The following is a 16,248-nucleotide window of genomic DNA, read 5'->3' as shown; positions in this document are numbered from 1 at the left end:
CAGAAACTCTCTCCAACTGCCCCCCCACCGGGGTTCAGATGTCACACACACGCTGGGAGCTGCTGGTCCCTCGTCCCCTCGGCAACAGTCAACACAGGGAGACGCTGGAAACACAGCTCGGTTCAAGCGCCCTCCCCAGCCCGCATCAGCCACTCCAGGCTTGGGGTCTAGACAGCTAGTGAGGGGGACTCCTGCACAGACTTCCCAGGGGTTGGGGGGGTCCCGGAGCGGTCCAAGCTCAGACCGGAGCCGCCGCGCTCTCTCTCTCTCTCTCCCTCTAACTCTCCAGTCTCTATTTCTCTCTGTCTCTGTGTTACACACACACACACACACACACACACACACACACACCCATGGGGAGCCGCCCTGCCCCCAGGGTTCCCGAGAACCACGTCAGCTGGGTACCGGCTGCCCTTGACCAGACTGTCAGCCTTGGACTCCTCCACGGCCCCTGGTGGCCCTGCGATGGGCAGGGGTCTCGCCGGCAGTCGCCAAGCCCCCCAGGCCCCAGAAGCAGAGCGGTTGGGCCAGGGGACAGACGGTGTGAGGCAGGATCAGCTGTGGAGGGAGCTCGTGGAGGCCGAGAGGAGGGGCCAACAGCGCTGGTGAGTGCCCTGCCCGACCCCCAGCCTAACTCAGGGTCTAGGAAGCTTCTGGAAGAAGAGAAATCCATGAGAAGGAGGAACCCAGCAAATGGGTGCTGATGGAAAAGTGTCCTGGGCCCACCTGGGGCCTCGAGGGTGGAAGGGAAGGGGGGCAGGTGACCCACCCACCGGGTGACTCGCCTCCCTCACTCCGGGGTCCCACCGGCCTTTGGAAGAATCCCTCACAGGCGGGCCAGGAAGTCATGGCAGCACTGGCTGGGGGGCAGGGGCGCGAGGGGAGCACCCTGGCCCTCTGACCCAGGTGAGAGACATCCTTCATGCGTTTGTTCAATCCAGACGTTTCTAGGATAGAGCCACCATCAGGCTGCAGTGAGGGACAAGGCAGGCCCAGACCCGGTTCCTTGGCGCCTCTCTCAGGACAGGGCCGCGCAGAAGCGAGCAGAGAGAGGACGAGGGTCAGGCAGTGAGGGGAGGGTGGGCGCCTTCTTCTTACAGAGGCCCCTCCGGGGAGGCACGTTGAGGCGGAGACCTGAAACCTGAGAATAGGCCAAGAAGAGTTCGGTGTGTTTAAAAACAAAGCAAAGCAAAGACTGTCCCTGTGGCGGCCGGGAGCCCCAAGAGGAACAGAAGGAGGGACACCTCACACACTGTGGACGGTCGGATGCGTCCGTGTAGTGAGGCCCCAGCGAGGGCTTTGAGGAACAGCACGATGTGATCTGCCAAAATCTGAGGAAAAATTCAAGCCATGTTTTTGGGGTAGGATTCTGACGACTGCGGACGGGCTGGAGTGAGACTGTGTGCGGTGTGTGCGGTGTGGGGGCTCTGTGGGGTGTAGGGGATGGGGTGTGTGTATGTGTGTGGTGTGTACGTGTGTGTGTCTGCTGTGCATGGTGTGTATGGGGGTGTGTGTATGTGGGTTTGTGTGGTGGGTGTAGGGTCGTGTGTGTATGTGTGCTGGATGCGGGGTGTGTGTATGTTTGGGGGGCAACCTGAGCAGACTTGGGGCTCTGTGAGTGCGCAGGAGAACCGGGCGCTGAGCAGCTGTGGGCGCGGGGACAGGGGTTCGGGGACTGTGCCTCCAGCTCCGGGGTGAAGACGCGAGAGCTGAGTGGGGTGTGAAATGCCAAACCACATCCAGGTGGCCTCCCTGGAGGTGGCGGAGTGGCACCAGTCAGGTGCTGGGCGACGGCCCCACAGGACAGAACGCGAGGAGGAGGCCAGGCGTTGAGGGGAGCGAGAAAGGAAGTGACCGCTAAGGGACAGGGGGTTTCTCTTTGCGGTGACAAAAAGAGCGGGGAGGGTGCATGTCTCTGAGTGTACTGGGAACCACTGGACCAGACCCTCTGCGGGGGGGACCCTTACAACATGTGGATCTACTCTCGATGGAGGCAGCACTCACAGAACGCTGGTGTGGCAGGCGTGACAAGCCCCCCCCGGAAGGATGACATGTGTCCCGAGCGATGAGGCCACAGCACTCAGCTGGCAACAGTCACTTGCTGGACAGCAAGTAGCCAGGAGACCGAGAGAAGCTGCCAGAAAAGAAGGGGTCACAGACCCCAAGAAGAAAGAGTTCAGGGAAATCCGGAGCTGTGCTCCCAACAGGAATATGGCAGGAGCCATCTGTAGAATTTTCCATATTCTAGTCACAGCCTTAAAAAAGGTGACAAGAAACTAGTGAAATCCTTATTAAGGATGTATCTTGTCCAAAATATTATCTTTTTGGCATGGAGTCAATATTTTTAAAAGGGGATAATTGACATTATTCTTGGCACCAAGTCTTTGAAATCAGGCCTGTATCTGAAGTCTCAGGGCCCAGGAGATGTGCCCCATAAACCCACCTCCTGGGGTTTTTCTAGACAGAGAAACTGAGGGCCCAAGACCACAGTGACCTCGCTCAGGGCCACACAGCCAGCAAAGCAGGCAGCAAGCAGAGCGAGGGCAGGGACCCAGAGTTCCCGCCTCCTACCTCACTGGCTCTCGCTAAGTCTTCGTGTGGCTCTGAGGTTAAGGTCCCTGCTTTCTGTTAGTTCAAAACCAAAGCTCTTGGAACATGGCTACCGCGTGACAAGCCAGGGGTGATGGTGAGTGGAAGGGTCAGGACACCTGGGGAGGATGGGGGGAGAGGAAGCAGGGGGAAGCTGATGAGGGAACAGGAACCCCAGGAAGGGTCAGGTCGGGAGGTTCCCAATGACTCAGGAGGGTAGCTTGAAGACAGGGAACTCAAGATTGTCTGAAGTCTGAAGTCTGACTATGGAACAATGAGGCAACTTGGAAAGGAACAAAAAACAACCTCTAGGGGAAAAAAAAATCTATAACGTTGAAATACAAAACACAACTGAAGTGAGCCTTCATAAACCCAGATTCATCACAATTGCTCAGAAAGACAAGGAGGGGGAACACATGGAACCCTGGAAAACAGAGCAAGAAGATCCCACATACCTTCCAACAGAGCTCTCCAAGGGGAAACTGGGAGAGATCAAATACCGGAGGGGAAAGCGTCTTGAGAATTTTCTAGAACCGCAGAAATGCACGCATGCATGGATACTGGAGGGTGTCCTCCACAACATGAAAGTAAACAAGGAAGGAAGGCCCAGGACCCCAAAAGCGGAGACCCCCAAGGAGAGGTCAGGACAGCAAGAGGGGGTCTTGGGCAGCAGCCCACGTGGCAGCAGGGCGACCCGGGTTCCCAGACTGCAGCTTCTACCACAAACTTGAAAAAGAGGGTAGATAACCCGTCGCGCTTGCCTGTGTGGGAGATCATAGGAGGAGGGGCTTTACAATCTTGTTGGAAGGTTTAGAATCAGTGAGCTGTACACAGCTAAGAAAACCAGGAAAAAATGTGATCATAAACTCTAGAAAAAAATTCCAGGTTGTCCAAGGAACGATTGGAGATCCCATGGTCCTAGATAGCCACTCTGTGATCAGTATCTAGAGAAGCCCGAGGGTATGAACAACGCACACCGGTCCTCCCAAAATCTACGACACAATCATTTTAGAAGAAATGAGGGAAAGGAAATGGAGCACGAAAGCTAACTCAGCATCTCCCATAACAGAAAGTCCACAGATACGCTTGCAGCGTCAAAAACTCAAGAAATGGCAATCTAGATTTATTATTCCAGAATATGACCATGGCAGACCCAAAGAAATAGCAAAAGGGCTAGAAACGTGACCGGAGGCTGTGGGGTTCGGGGGCTGGGAGGTTTGGGGTAGAGAAGCCTGTTTTTATTGTAAGTCTTACAGAATTGTTCAGCTTCTTAAAAACAGTTTAAAATAAAAATGAAATTAGCAGCCCTGTCCTGGCTTCCAGCCCAGTGCCCACCTTCCTCTGTGGCACACACTGCAAGGCTACCAAAAAAGTGAGGTTTTGGGGGGCGCCTGGGTGGCTCAGTGGGTTAAGCCTCTGCCTTCAGCACAGGTCACGATTTCAGGGTCCTGGGATCGAGTCCTGCATCTGGCTCTCTGCTCTGCACGGAGCCTTGCTCCCTCTTCTCTCTCTACCTGCCTCTCTGCCTACTTCTGATCTCTCTCTGTCAAATAAATTAAAAATTAGAAAAAAATTATTTTAAAAAAGTGAGGTTTTTCTTCACAAAGTACTTAAGGGCTCCCACTGGGCTCTGAAAACGCAGAGGGCTTGCACCCTTGCCTTCCCCATCACGGGCCACCACCACTGCGCCACACCTGCCACTCCGGGAAACGTCACTAATTATTGAAACACTGGCTCGGTGTAGAGTCAACATGGTTGGCTTAGTGTGTTTGTTTCACTTGATCCTTTTAGCTCCCGCGTGATGTAATAAATGCACCCACGGCACTGACTCATTCACCTGACACAGTGAAATCCATTTGCAAAAAAGAAGTCGCAGAAAGATATGACACTGCCCCCTCCCACCCTGTGTTTTCCTTTCCAGGGCTCAGCACTGGAGTTTCCTGAAAGACTACGACCCCTTGGTAAGGCCAACGGCGTTCCCGTCACGCAGACGTGCACAGGGATGTGAGCACATTCATCTCACGTTTCCGGGGGACCTACTGTGTGCTGGGTGCGGGAATGGACGGAGACAAATACATATATACTGTCTTGTTTCAAGAAACTCGGGGTCTGGGGGAAAGAAAATGCTTAGAGCGCGTTTGGGTATTAGTTTTCTGCAGCATTTCTAGATCTTTTTTATTTTTTTTAAAGATTTTATTTATTTATTTGACAGAGAGAGATCACAAAGCAGGCAGAGAGGCAGGCAGAGAGAGAGGAGGAAGCAGGCTCTCCGCCGAGCAGAGAGCCCAATGCAGGACTCGATCCCAGGACCCTGAGATCATGACCTGAGCCAAAGGCAGCGGCTCAACCCACTGAGCCACCCAGGCGCCCTAGCATTTCTAGATCTTATGACGACGAACCAGCTGGCAATGTTGGGTGTCCACTTCGGAAATGCTTGTCCCCATGAGGATGTCAGAGTGGCAGTGAGTGGAGTGTGTGTGGTGTGCCGTTTGGGGATCAGCTTGGGTGAACATACGTTGTAAATGAATTCTCCTGCTTTTAAAGTCACCACTTCCAATCCGTCCTCCACGTTGCTACCAAGGTAATCTTCCTAAACCACAAAACTGGCTCTCTCTCTCTCCCCCGCTTAAAATCCTTCAATATACCTGCATTTCTCCAGGTGGCTCACAGTGCTTCCCATGATCTGCCTCCCCATGCTGACCTACACATTATTTTAGCCGTGCCTTTGTGCACGCTGTTCCCCTGCCTGAAATGCCCTTCCCGCCTCAGTCAATCCTATTCATCGCTCAAGGGCCTCCCTCTCTCTGGAAATCTGTCCTTCCTGAGCAGGCTCCCTCAGATCCTCCTGTTGGTTACTCGACAGCATATCCAATCCGCTCCTCTGAAAGAGCCTGTCACGTTTCGACGATCGACTTCACCAGGCTGTGGTCTCCCTAAGAGAAAGGAGAAAGCCAGCTTCCTCGCTGTCCCCCACCCACCAGCCGTGCCCTACCCCGCAGGACCTAACAGATACTCAGCACTCGGTTGATGCTGGATAAATGACCAAATGTTGGATGAATGTGGCCCTAAGGATGGTCAATGAACCAACCTGGAAAATGAGCAGTGGGCCAAGTGGTCCAAGCAGTGGCCACGCCTGGAGGAGGTTTAGGAAAGGTTTAACTAACTTCTGCCTTTCCAGCCTGCGGGCTCGCTGTCTGCCCTGGGATAGAAGGTGTCGTTCACGAGACCTGAAGTCCCACACCGAGCTCCTGGGCTGGGCTCCCAGCCTGCAGTCTCCCCGCCAAGGGCTGGGATTAGCAACCCGATCACGGACACCTGCATCACGCCCAAAGGTGTGGGGCCACCATGGCCCGGAATTTCCCAGGGGAACGCCAGGATCCTGTTACTGCACTGATCCTATAACTGCTGGGGGACCCAGGGTAGCCCCGAGTGACCTTGACCCGAGGGCTCCCCAGACTGTTCTTGGTTCAGGCACAGACTCACTCAGTCCCCTTCCGGTCACATGCGCGAACGTTCAGGCCCCCAGCCTGGGAACAAACCCAAGTGTCATCCGTGGCGGGAAGGCTAAATAACGTGGAACGTTCGTGCAAGCCACCCAGGGGCGTGCGGCGGAGCAAGGACAACAAGAGAGCGGCGGCCACACGCAGAAACGTGCACGACCCTCGAACACACGTTCCTGAGAGACGGGAGCCACCGTCTCACAAGATAAATTTCAAAACCGGGAGTCCGAGAGGCAGCCCGGGCTGCCTCGGGGGTGGGGACGGAGCCTGGGGTCTGAGCAGGCGGGTCCAGGTCGCGTGGCACGTCCCCATCTGGGGGGCTGCACAGACTTGCTCACGGCATGGGGCTCGTGGAGCCGGACGGTTATGATTTGCGGCCGTTTCTGGGTATGTGTGACTTCAAGGAATTCTGAGCTCCCCGGGGCCCCACAGGGATGGAGACAGCTGGAGGAAGCCACCCGCTCCCTGCTCCCGGCTCGCCTCCCTTCCCTGCTAAGGGCTGGCCCCGTGCACACCTCTCCTCTGTGACACCTTCTGTCCCCTCTCCTCAGGGCAATAGGAAGGAGCCTGTGCAGCTGCCGGAGCACGTGTCTCTCTTTTCCGACACAGTCCCCAACTCCGCCAACCAGGTGGTGGGCAGCAGGGTGAACACGCCCCTGGGGCAAACCCTCATCGGGATGGACTTCTTCTGTGTCAGTGGAGTCCGGAAAAAGAAACTGGAAGCCGAGCTGCAGCCCGTGTAGGGGGAGGAGGTGAGTGCCGGGGTGCGGCGGGGGGGGGGGGCGGTGTGGGCTGAGCTGCCCCGCGGCTCCGGTCAATGGCCCACGCTTGTCAGCCAGCCTTTCCTCCTCTCCGCGCCCCGCACAACCTCTCCGAGGGCTCCACTGGCCCGTTTTCAGTCCTGAGATTAGGACTCCAGGAGCGTGTCCGTGGTCCAGGCCCCGGCAGGGCCGGGGTCTCCCTCGCAGGGCCCCTGAGAGGCAGCCCTACGTTTGCAGTCACGAGCTCACTACCTGGGTTCAAATCCCGCCCTGAACTCCGAGCAGCTGTGTGATGCTGGGCGGGTTGTTGGAACCCTCTGTGCCTCTACCCGCCTCCCCCCCCCCCCCTAACATGGTGTATTTGCTTCCCACTGCTGCCGTCGCAAATGGCCACACGCCGAGGGGTTGGAAGAGCACACGCGCTCCATCTTACAGCGCCCGAGTTCAGAAATCCAGACTGGGTCTCGCCGGAAGGAAATCAAGGTGTGCGAGTCCTGTGTTTCTTTCCGGAGGCTAGAGGCATCTGGTTCCCCGCCGCTTCCAGCCTCTAGAGGGAGGCTGTCCACATTCCTTGACCCGTGGTTTTCTCATCTCCCAAAGCAGAATGATAGCATCTCCAGGCTCCAAACCACCCTCCTCTCTCCATCTTTTAGGATATCTAAGATAATCTCTCCATCTCACAGTTCTTAATTTAATCATGTCGGCAAAATCCCTTTCGCATGTAAAGGAACATATTCATAAGCCCTGGGGTTGGGGCATGGATGACTTTGGCGGCACTTTCTGTCTACAGAACTAATAAAAGTACTGATTCTACAAGGTTGTCTTGGAGATAAATTGGGTTTGTGTGTGTTACTGCTCAGAGCAGGGCCTGGGTCATGGTGACAACGGTGTGTTTGCCGAGGACGCCCCTCTCCCGGGAGTAAGAGTAGCCTCCTGGTGAGTGACGCAGGGGAGATGTGGCTCCTCACACGGGGGCTGCTGGGAGGTCAGCCCTTGGGTCAGCTTCATTCCCGTGTGATGGTCTGGGTGGTCAGGGGTGGGCCGGAGCCAACCCGGGGGGAGCCCCCCTGCAGAGCCCAAGCTGAGGCTCTGCCGGCCGCCCTGGAAACCTGTGACCCAGACCCACTCCATGCGCTCTGTGCTCTGCGGAGGACCTGGAGGGACTCGGGCCTGGGCTCAGCCACAGCAGGAAAGGGGAGCAGGGGGCCTGGGCTCCAGATGAGCTCTTATTTCCATTGGAGAGAAAGGGTGGAAGCAAGAGATATTCTGGAGCTCCTGGGGGGAGGCTAAGTCAAGGTTAAATGCAGAAGCGGGGGGTCGGATCCCATGTAGACTGGAGAGAATCATCCAGATCTTTTTTGCCCAGAGGGAGGGCAGGAGGCCGGGGACAGGTGTAGGTTCTGCCACCTGCGGACAACACAGTTATCAAGCATAGACTCTGTACTCGGCACACTCGCTGAATGGTAAGGCTTATTGCCATGATTGGAAAGGCTTATTGCCATGATTTGACAGATTTGGAAACTAAGCCGAAGACATCGTTCAGTCTGGCCGGGATTCTACAGCCAGAGAAGAGCCGGACTCACGCCTGACTTTACCAAACCCAGTTCTCCTCGGCGGGCCTCAGTCCTCACCGCTGTGAAATGGGGGCGGAGAGACTGGGTCTCAGGATGGCACCTGCTCAGCGCGCTGTCTGTGGGCGTGCAAGCAGGCCCTGAGGCTCAGCGGGCCGCCGTCACACTGCGTGACACACCATGCCACTTCTTGCTCAAGGGTCTGCATGGACTTGGCTCCAGGCCTCGGGTTGAGGCCAAGTCTGTCCATAGGTCTCCCATTACCTTGGACCAACAACTTCCTAGGGCACGTTCTCATGGCACATCACCAGAGCCCAGGAGCCAACGCAAGCTGTGCAGAGCTTTGCAAGCCCTCATCCACTAGCCTGTTAGCAGCTGAACAGGTCACATGGCCACCCCCAGGCTCACGAAGGCAAGAAAGCACACCTCACCCCCGCAGGAGCGTCAGGAGGCAAGCACCGGCTGGGTCATAACCCCAAGAAAGAGGCAGAGGCTCTGCCTGATTGCACAAGGAGCTTTAGGCAACAGTTTTCTGCAGGTGGCTTAAAGCAACACCTGGCCCGGGGCCCTGGGTCACAGAGTTGCGCGCGGATGGAGCCCTGGATTCTGCAGGTCCCAGACTGGTCCTCTCCACAGTTGGCCGAGCCCTGCTAGAGGGAGGCACCTGTCCCTGCTCCAGCTTGTGCCGACCCCGCTGTGGGGTTGAGGGTCAGGGGCTCTCAGCCCGAGAGACTGTGGGAGTCCCAGCTTGGGGGCTCAGGGAGGAAGTCTTCCTGCAGGAGTCGTCACCAAGCTGGTCCTTGAGGAACAGCCAGGCAGGTGGGGAGGGGAGGGGGTTTCTGCTCAAAGGGACAGGCACCGCCAGGAAGGGCTCCAAGGCAGGGGAGCACCCATGAGGCCAGCCCTGAGCAGAGAGCCCCCGGGAAGAGCTGCCTTCCGCACTCCGCAGCTCCCCTGCACGGTGTCATCACGGGAGACCCTCCCCACTACCAGCCGGCCATCCTGCCCTTCCCTGCCGCGTCTGCCGTCCCCTCCAGAGGACACCTGCTTCTACCGCCCCACATCCTGGCCACGTCACCTGCCGGAGCCAAGGACACCGGGCTAAGGGGTGTCTGTGTCATGCCTCATTAGGACCCAAACAAAGGAGGCGGCTGGGCCAGGAGAAGTGGGCGCCAAGCCTCTGTGTCGGCACCAGCAAAGGCCAGGGGGACATTAGAAACAAGGAGACGAGACATCTTACTGCCCAAGGCTGGGAAGAGCTGGAAGTAGGGGCTAACCGAGCCATAGAGAGGCTGAAGGATTCTTTCTTTGCCTTTTATAACTGCTTCTCTGACCTCTCCTGCCTCATTCTCCTGTGGCAAAACCAGCATCACTGCTCTCTCTCTCTCTCTCTCTCTCACACACACACACACACACACACCACTGTCCAGAGAATGTACGAGGTGAGCTCAGAGTTTCTTCCTTTGCCCATAAGTGAGAAAGTGTTCAAAACAGGATGAGGGCCCTCAAAGTGATGGAGTCAGAACTAGCATGAAGGGGTTCCCACTGGTGAAATCTGGGACAAGGAGAGCAGTAAAGTGATGCCCATTCCTGACTTCACCTGCGACAACACACCCCTGACAGCTTCTGAGCAAAGCCAGTGCCCCTAAATCCCACCAAATAATAATAATAAATAATAATGATGATGATAATAATAACACCATGAGTCCATATCAATAAGTTTTAAAATGTTTAAGTAGAGGAAGAAAAGCTCTTCTTTACTGAAAAATGTAGCATAAATGAAAAAAAAACCCAGAAAATCACCATTTTATCACTATCATTGATTTGGGTAAGAATCAGTAAAAGACACTAAAAGCACTATGGGAAAGATTCTTAGGGAGTGAGAAATGACGAAGTCTGAGAGACTCCCCTTAACCACATTATTAAACTTAACCTTGCCAGCCAGAGGACAGCGGACAGCAGGTGCATCCTGATGGGACCCGCTGGGGAGGGGCGCCCACCCGGGGAGCACTCCTGCCAGCCCCACATAACCGGAGCGCCCCGTCGGGCACGCCCCAATGGAGCGGCTCTCTGCCTAACCGCTGGCCTTGACTCTTCAAAACGTCAATATCCCGAGAGACACGGGACACTGCGGTTGGGATCCACATTAAAGGCGGTACAGAAAATATTCAGGACCAGCTCCCACGACAAAGCAAAAGCAGCCCTAAAGGACACTGCGCCGACTAGAGGTCAGACGATAGGCACTAAACAGTAGACAATAGCTCTATACCAACGTTCAGTCTGCACAGTGCGACCGTTCTAGCAAGATGATGTAGGAGAATGCCCTTGTTCCTAGGAGAGGGCAGTGGCTGGGAGCAACTGGCATCACGTCTAAGACTCACTTGCACTGTAGAAGCCCCATCCTGGCCAAGTCTCCCCTTCCCATCAAGGGTACAGAGGACCCAAAAGTCAGCTCCCCGGTCAGATAAGCCGACATGTATGGGATGTCCCAGCTGGCTCCAGGGACTGGGATTCCCCATCTTCCTCCGGAGCCCAGACCAGTCTCCTCCTCGGGTAACCCACTCTCCACAGCTTTGGGAGCAAAGCCAGTACCCACAAACCCCCAAAACACTTGGCTAGTTTGCACTCAGTAAGGAACCACCATTTATTACACACCGACTAGGTACCTCTTAGAACATTGATGAGATGGGTATGATTATCCCCATTTTAAAATGAAGATATTGAGGCCTAGGGAGGTTAAAAGCTTGCCCATCTCACACAGTCTGTAAGGGCCATGCTGGGAAGACAGCAGAGGTTTGCAAGACCTTGGAGTCCCACACCCACATCCACCACATCCAGGGCCTCGTGCAAAGCAGCCGGTGCAGGGAGAGAGGCTCAGAGTCAGGTAGAAATCCTCCTCCAATCCCGCCTCCCCTGGCTGAGGCCCAGAGCAGGCAGCTTCTGTCTCTGGCCTGGTGGTTGTTTGTCCCAAGCCATAGAAGGACAGCTCTGTCTTACAGAGGTCAGGCAGGCAGGGAGCACTCCCAGAAGAGTAGGGACAGGTAGAGCTCCCGGCTGGAGTTCTGGGACAGGTGGGGCCCCGGGCTGGAGCCTCTCCCTCCTGTCACTGCTCCTGTGGACCCAGGATGAAGAGAGGGGGTGTAGGGGGGAGGCGTGAAGGGGGAGGAGGGGGAGGAGAGAATCCCAGCCACTTGGCAGGGCCAGGAGCTGCTTCCACCATGAGGGGAACACCGTGAGGGGAGCGAAGCACCTGGCATGCGGCAGGCGCTCCCCTTCTAGATGCTTCTACAGTTGTCACTGCTGCTGTTGACAAGTCTTTGATGTTTGTAAGAAACCAAACCTCTTTACTTCCCTATTTCACTTCCTACAGGCAGTACCCGCCCGCTGCTGAACAACCCAACCAGAGGCCCCGGGGATTCCCACCGCATGGGCGAAGGCAGGAGCAGCTGGCACGCAAATCGTGTTCTCTGACAATTAGCAGACTTTACCGAAACCACGGGGCACATTCAGTCCACCGTGGAGACCCCCTCTGCACATAACACCTAAAATGATGCCTGGACATGCCTGAGACTCGCCCCAAACCCAGGAGAGCCGGAGTGCTCCCCCTCAGTGCTCCCGAGGGTCGCCTCCTCTTCCGGGCACATCCTGTTCCTGCCTGATGCCCCCCACACCCGGGCCCTCTTCCCTCTCCAGCCTCAGCCACTCAGACAGAACCCTGGTTCTGGACAGAACCCAGAACTGCAGGTCCACGGCCAAGTCCAGTGGAGTCCTCGTGTTCAGAGCAGCAGAGGACTTTGGAAGAGTCAGGGAGACAGGACGTGGAGGTCGGGGAGTGCTCCTTGCCCTGAGGCGGTCACAGACACAGCCACGGCCCTACAATCTGTCTGACACAGAGCCCTCAGAGCCCTAAGCGTCCGGAGACGGGAAACCCACAGGCTGAGCCGCACAGACTTCAAACAAAATCTCCCCACTCACCCTGCGGGGGCCTCAGCCGTCAGCCTCCAGCTCGGGCACCCAGCCACATCAGAGAGCAACAGCTCAGATGAGATTTGCCCTGCAGAATTCCCGCCACCTAGTAAGGCATAGTAAACAGAAATCGTGTCTTCTGTCCAGAGCGTGGGAACATTGTCATGGTGCCACATGCTGAGGGCGTGGTCACGTGAGGCCCCTTGCGGTGACAGCGGCCCAACAATGAACAATGAAGCTGGGGGTACCAGACGCAGCGGCAGTCCACCTTCTCACGTGACCGATTCCCGCCAAGCAGGAGCACCCCCAGGAGGCTCAGAGGGCAGAAGACACCACCCCAGGACGCTTCTAGAAGTACAGAGACATAGGAATGCGGGTCCTTCTGGGACACCTGGGTCTTGAAGCCTAGGGGCAGACCCCAGCCTCAAGAGCACTGGGCAGCCACGGGGGCAGCTTCCTGTGGTCGTGGACATGACCCCTCCCAGGGCAATTCTTCAGTGAGCCTTCTGTTCCTTCCAAACTCCTGCTCGTATCTGCTTCCTCGTCCGTACACTGCTCAACCCCAGGCAGTCATAACTAAGCTAACTACAGAGGGCGATTGTGTGGTCTGTCGCTGGACTTTCACGGACACATTCCTCTTGGCGGAGAACTTCCAGACCCCTCAAAGTTCCAGAACATTCTGTTGTCTCCTGGGGCCCTGTCTGGGAGGCTCGCCCGGCCTCATTTTGAATTTACCAGAGCGAGCAACCTCACAAGCATGCAGATCTGTGACACAAAGGAAAATAATGTTGACCTTTCTGTTCCCAAAGGCTGTGGCGGTAGTGAGTGTGGGCTGCTATCGAGACCCCTTGAATTTGGAAGATGAGTCAACAGGATCTTCAGGGAAGGTAACAGTAAAGAAGATGCTCCTACACTTCCCACTTCAAAGATTAGCTGCATTTTTTAAAGAAAAAGCCCCGAAATCAATACAGCTTTTGTTGCATCTTTAAAATACCACAAATAAGTCTGAAAAAATCATCCGGCATCTTGCTGTTTCTACCGCTGGACAATTTAGTTTTTATTCATCAGCCTGCTGATTCATTCCTTTCTCAGAAACATAGATACCACCCCCCAAATTTTCTGATATCCTTGTTTTTAACGGTTGTGGCTTGCTGAATCAAAGCAGCTGAGTTTGATACAAGTTCAACGTCATTTCTTTCAAACATTAACTCATCATTCTGGGCTTGAGATACAGAACAGGACACACCTGGCCTCATCCAAACCCTGGTGATGTATTTTCACCCAAGAAATTTCGTATTTCAACAAGAGAACCACTATCCTGGGTAACGATGTTGATGGGGAAGGGAGCATACACGACCTCACCTTGTAAACAGAAGCCCAGTATAACGCCCTTGATCATGTTTTGTGCACTACACATAGTGCACACAATAGCCATTCTTTTCTATTTTCCACCATTTGTCAACTCAGAGCCACTTCTCTTCCTTTCCAAGGAGACTGAGTTCTGCACTGATGTGGTTAAGTCTTTCCAGAAGGTTCCACCGGGGCCCTTCAGAGCCACATCAACATTTTCTGGAATGTCGACAGTCTGATTGCTGAGAATGGTCTTCATTCTTTTGGTAGATGTAGCAAAGAGCAGATGAGCTGCATTTTAAATCGATGTCAGGGAATGGCACTTTATTTAACCTTGCTGCGGACCATTATGCATGAAGTGAATGTTTGGCCAAGAGAATCAGTATTTATGAAGGTGTCCCACAGGGAGCCCCGTCATCCTCTTCAGCCTGTACAGCCAGTGCCTCTCAAGCTGGTGTGCTTTCAAGTCTGGGGGATTTGTTAAAAGGAAGATTTTGGGTCAGCATGGTATGTGTGATATATATTACATAAGCAATGCATTCGATAGATAGATAGAGAAGTATGAATATATATATTACAGACTAAATTATGTCCCCCAGCCCCAAACTCACATGTGGAATTACCAACCCCAAAGGGACTGTATTTGGAGATAATTGAGGTCATAAGGGTGGTGCCCTAATCCAATGGGACCGGTGTCCTTCTAAGAAAAGAGAGAGAGAGATGCCAGGGGTGTGTACACACAGAGAAAAGACGACCACGTGAGGACGCAGGGAGAAGACAGCTGGGGAGAGAGGTCTCACCAGGAGCCAAACTCGCCAGCACCTTCCAGAAGTATGGGAAAATAAATTTCTGTTGTTTATGCCCCCCCCCATCTGTGGTGTTTTGTTAAAGTAGCCCAAGCAGATTAACACAACACACACGCAGGCACACAGGCAGCACCCCAGCTCTGTCTCCTAAGAGGGCAGATGAAACTGACACCGCAAAAGTACTAAACACGTCCCACCCCAGGTCTTTGTTTCTAAACCCCACACTCTGTTCATTAACAGGGCGTCAGGCTCCTTAGAAAAGTGGCTGGTTCGCAGGGGAGCGCAGGAGCCCTAGTAACAGGGCAGGCAGAGAATTGCCTGAGAATTGCCATCGCTGGTGGTGCCAATCCAGGAGAGCCGACATTCCCATGTGTACCAGGAAGCCTTTGCTCTACCCATTCTGCAGAGGAGAAAACTGAGGCACCAGGAGGTTGGACGAATGACCTAGAGTCATGCAGAGCTACAGCCAAGCCACCCAAGCACCGGGCTCCCAGGGAGTGCCCTACGTAGCACGGTGCCTGGGGAACAGAGAGACTCCAGCTGGGCCGGCTGGGGTACAGGAAGCAGGCTGCCTGACCCTTCTGGAGCACAGAATCCTTCCCTTAAAACTAGAGGAACAAGAACCCCGTGCCTACCTTCTCTTTGGTTTTAAAACTTCATTGTAGAACAGTGCTTCCGCCATAGACCCATCATCAACGCCAAGAACGATCAACTCACATCTCCTCTTGTTCCGCCCACCTCCCCACCCTTCCACCCAGGCCCCCAATATTTGGAAACCAATTCCAGACATAATATATTTCATTTCTAAGTATTTCAGAATCTCTAGAAGATGAGGATTTAACATGCACACTCTTCATTTTACTCTTGAAAGTTTCCTCCTGGACATCCAGTTCCCCTAATTTAGGCTTGGGAAGGAGGAACCGATACTTCTGGTTTTTTCCAGAGGAAGGTTTTGATGGCCAGGTCGGGGGGCTGGAGGCGCGGGGAGGAACATGGGGCCAGACGGGAGGAAAGCCTGAAGCCAGGCTGAGAGTCACGGCACAGAACCAGCCACCGCGAATTCTAGCATCGCATTTGTGTCATTTGTTGTTGTTGGGTTGTTGCTGGTTTTTTCCCCCGCTTCAGAACCTGACCGCTCCGTGGATTCTGAGAGCTTGGAGAACACACTCCGCCGTTTTGTGCCGCGTCTACCTTACCTTCTTGTATCACAGACTCTGTTTTACCTCCTCAAGAACAACGTTCCCTCTGAAGTGGTGAGGTGCCCGACTTCTAGGGGATGGGGAGGAGCGCCCCACACCCAGCGGCAAGAAAGGGCAGAAATGAGACGACCCTGGGAGGTGCTGCACGCCGCCCCCGCCCCCGGCCGCGAAGCCCGTGTCCCCAAGTAAAACGAGGAGGTCGCACGTCTACGGAGTTGCATCGTTAACGTCGTCACAAGGTTTCATCTCTGAAATGCTTCCTGGGGAAACAAAGCACAGCGCTTGGGGAGTGAGAAATCCCACAAAATGGTCCATCCTCCCGCGAGGGGGTGCCCGTTTGCCCTCCCGGGATTCAGCCCGTCCCCACCCAGCCTGTGGGAAAGCGGAACCGTCCGGGGGTCCCCCGGCAGCTCGGCACCGCGCGCCCCCAACGCAAAAAAAGTGCATCAGCAGCCGGCACCGCCCGAGAACCGCGGCCGCAGTGGCCGCCCCGGGGCAGGGCGGAC

General features: G+C 55.1%; 1 protein-coding gene and 1 long non-coding RNA gene across 3 annotated transcripts; one reads left to right on the top strand and one right to left on the bottom strand.

Moving 5' to 3' along the window:
• The first annotated feature begins 328 nt into the window (after window positions 1-328).
• On the top strand, window positions 329-11,978 carry C9H2orf50 (chromosome 9 C2orf50 homolog). The gene is made up of 4 exons (XM_059132633.1): window positions 329-605; window positions 4,511-4,550; window positions 6,641-6,841; window positions 11,792-11,978. Exons 1-3 carry the CDS (start codon window positions 466-468, stop codon window positions 6,830-6,832), a joined length of 372 nt encoding a protein of 123 aa, XP_058988616.1. The 5' UTR covers window positions 329-465; the 3' UTR covers window positions 6,833-6,841; window positions 11,792-11,978.
• Window positions 11,041-16,218, bottom strand: LOC131807369 (uncharacterized). 2 transcript variants are annotated; one of them, XR_009344420.1, is made up of 2 exons: window positions 14,349-16,218; window positions 11,041-14,205 (listed from the first exon to the last, which is right to left on the bottom strand). It is a non-coding gene; the product is annotated as an uncharacterized LOC131807369 (long non-coding RNA). The 2 variants fall into 2 exon arrangements; XR_009344419.1 differs by having other exon boundaries at window positions 15,179-16,218.
• Window positions 16,219-16,248: the final 30 nt, after the last annotated feature.

The sequence above is a fragment of the Mustela lutreola genome, chromosome 9, assembly GCF_030435805.1.
Source record: "Mustela lutreola isolate mMusLut2 chromosome 9, mMusLut2.pri, whole genome shotgun sequence".
Taxonomy (NCBI): domain Eukaryota; kingdom Metazoa; phylum Chordata; class Mammalia; order Carnivora; family Mustelidae; genus Mustela; species Mustela lutreola.
The sequence above is the reverse complement of the archived record's forward strand: the minus strand, read 5'-3'. Positions and strand labels throughout refer to the sequence as shown.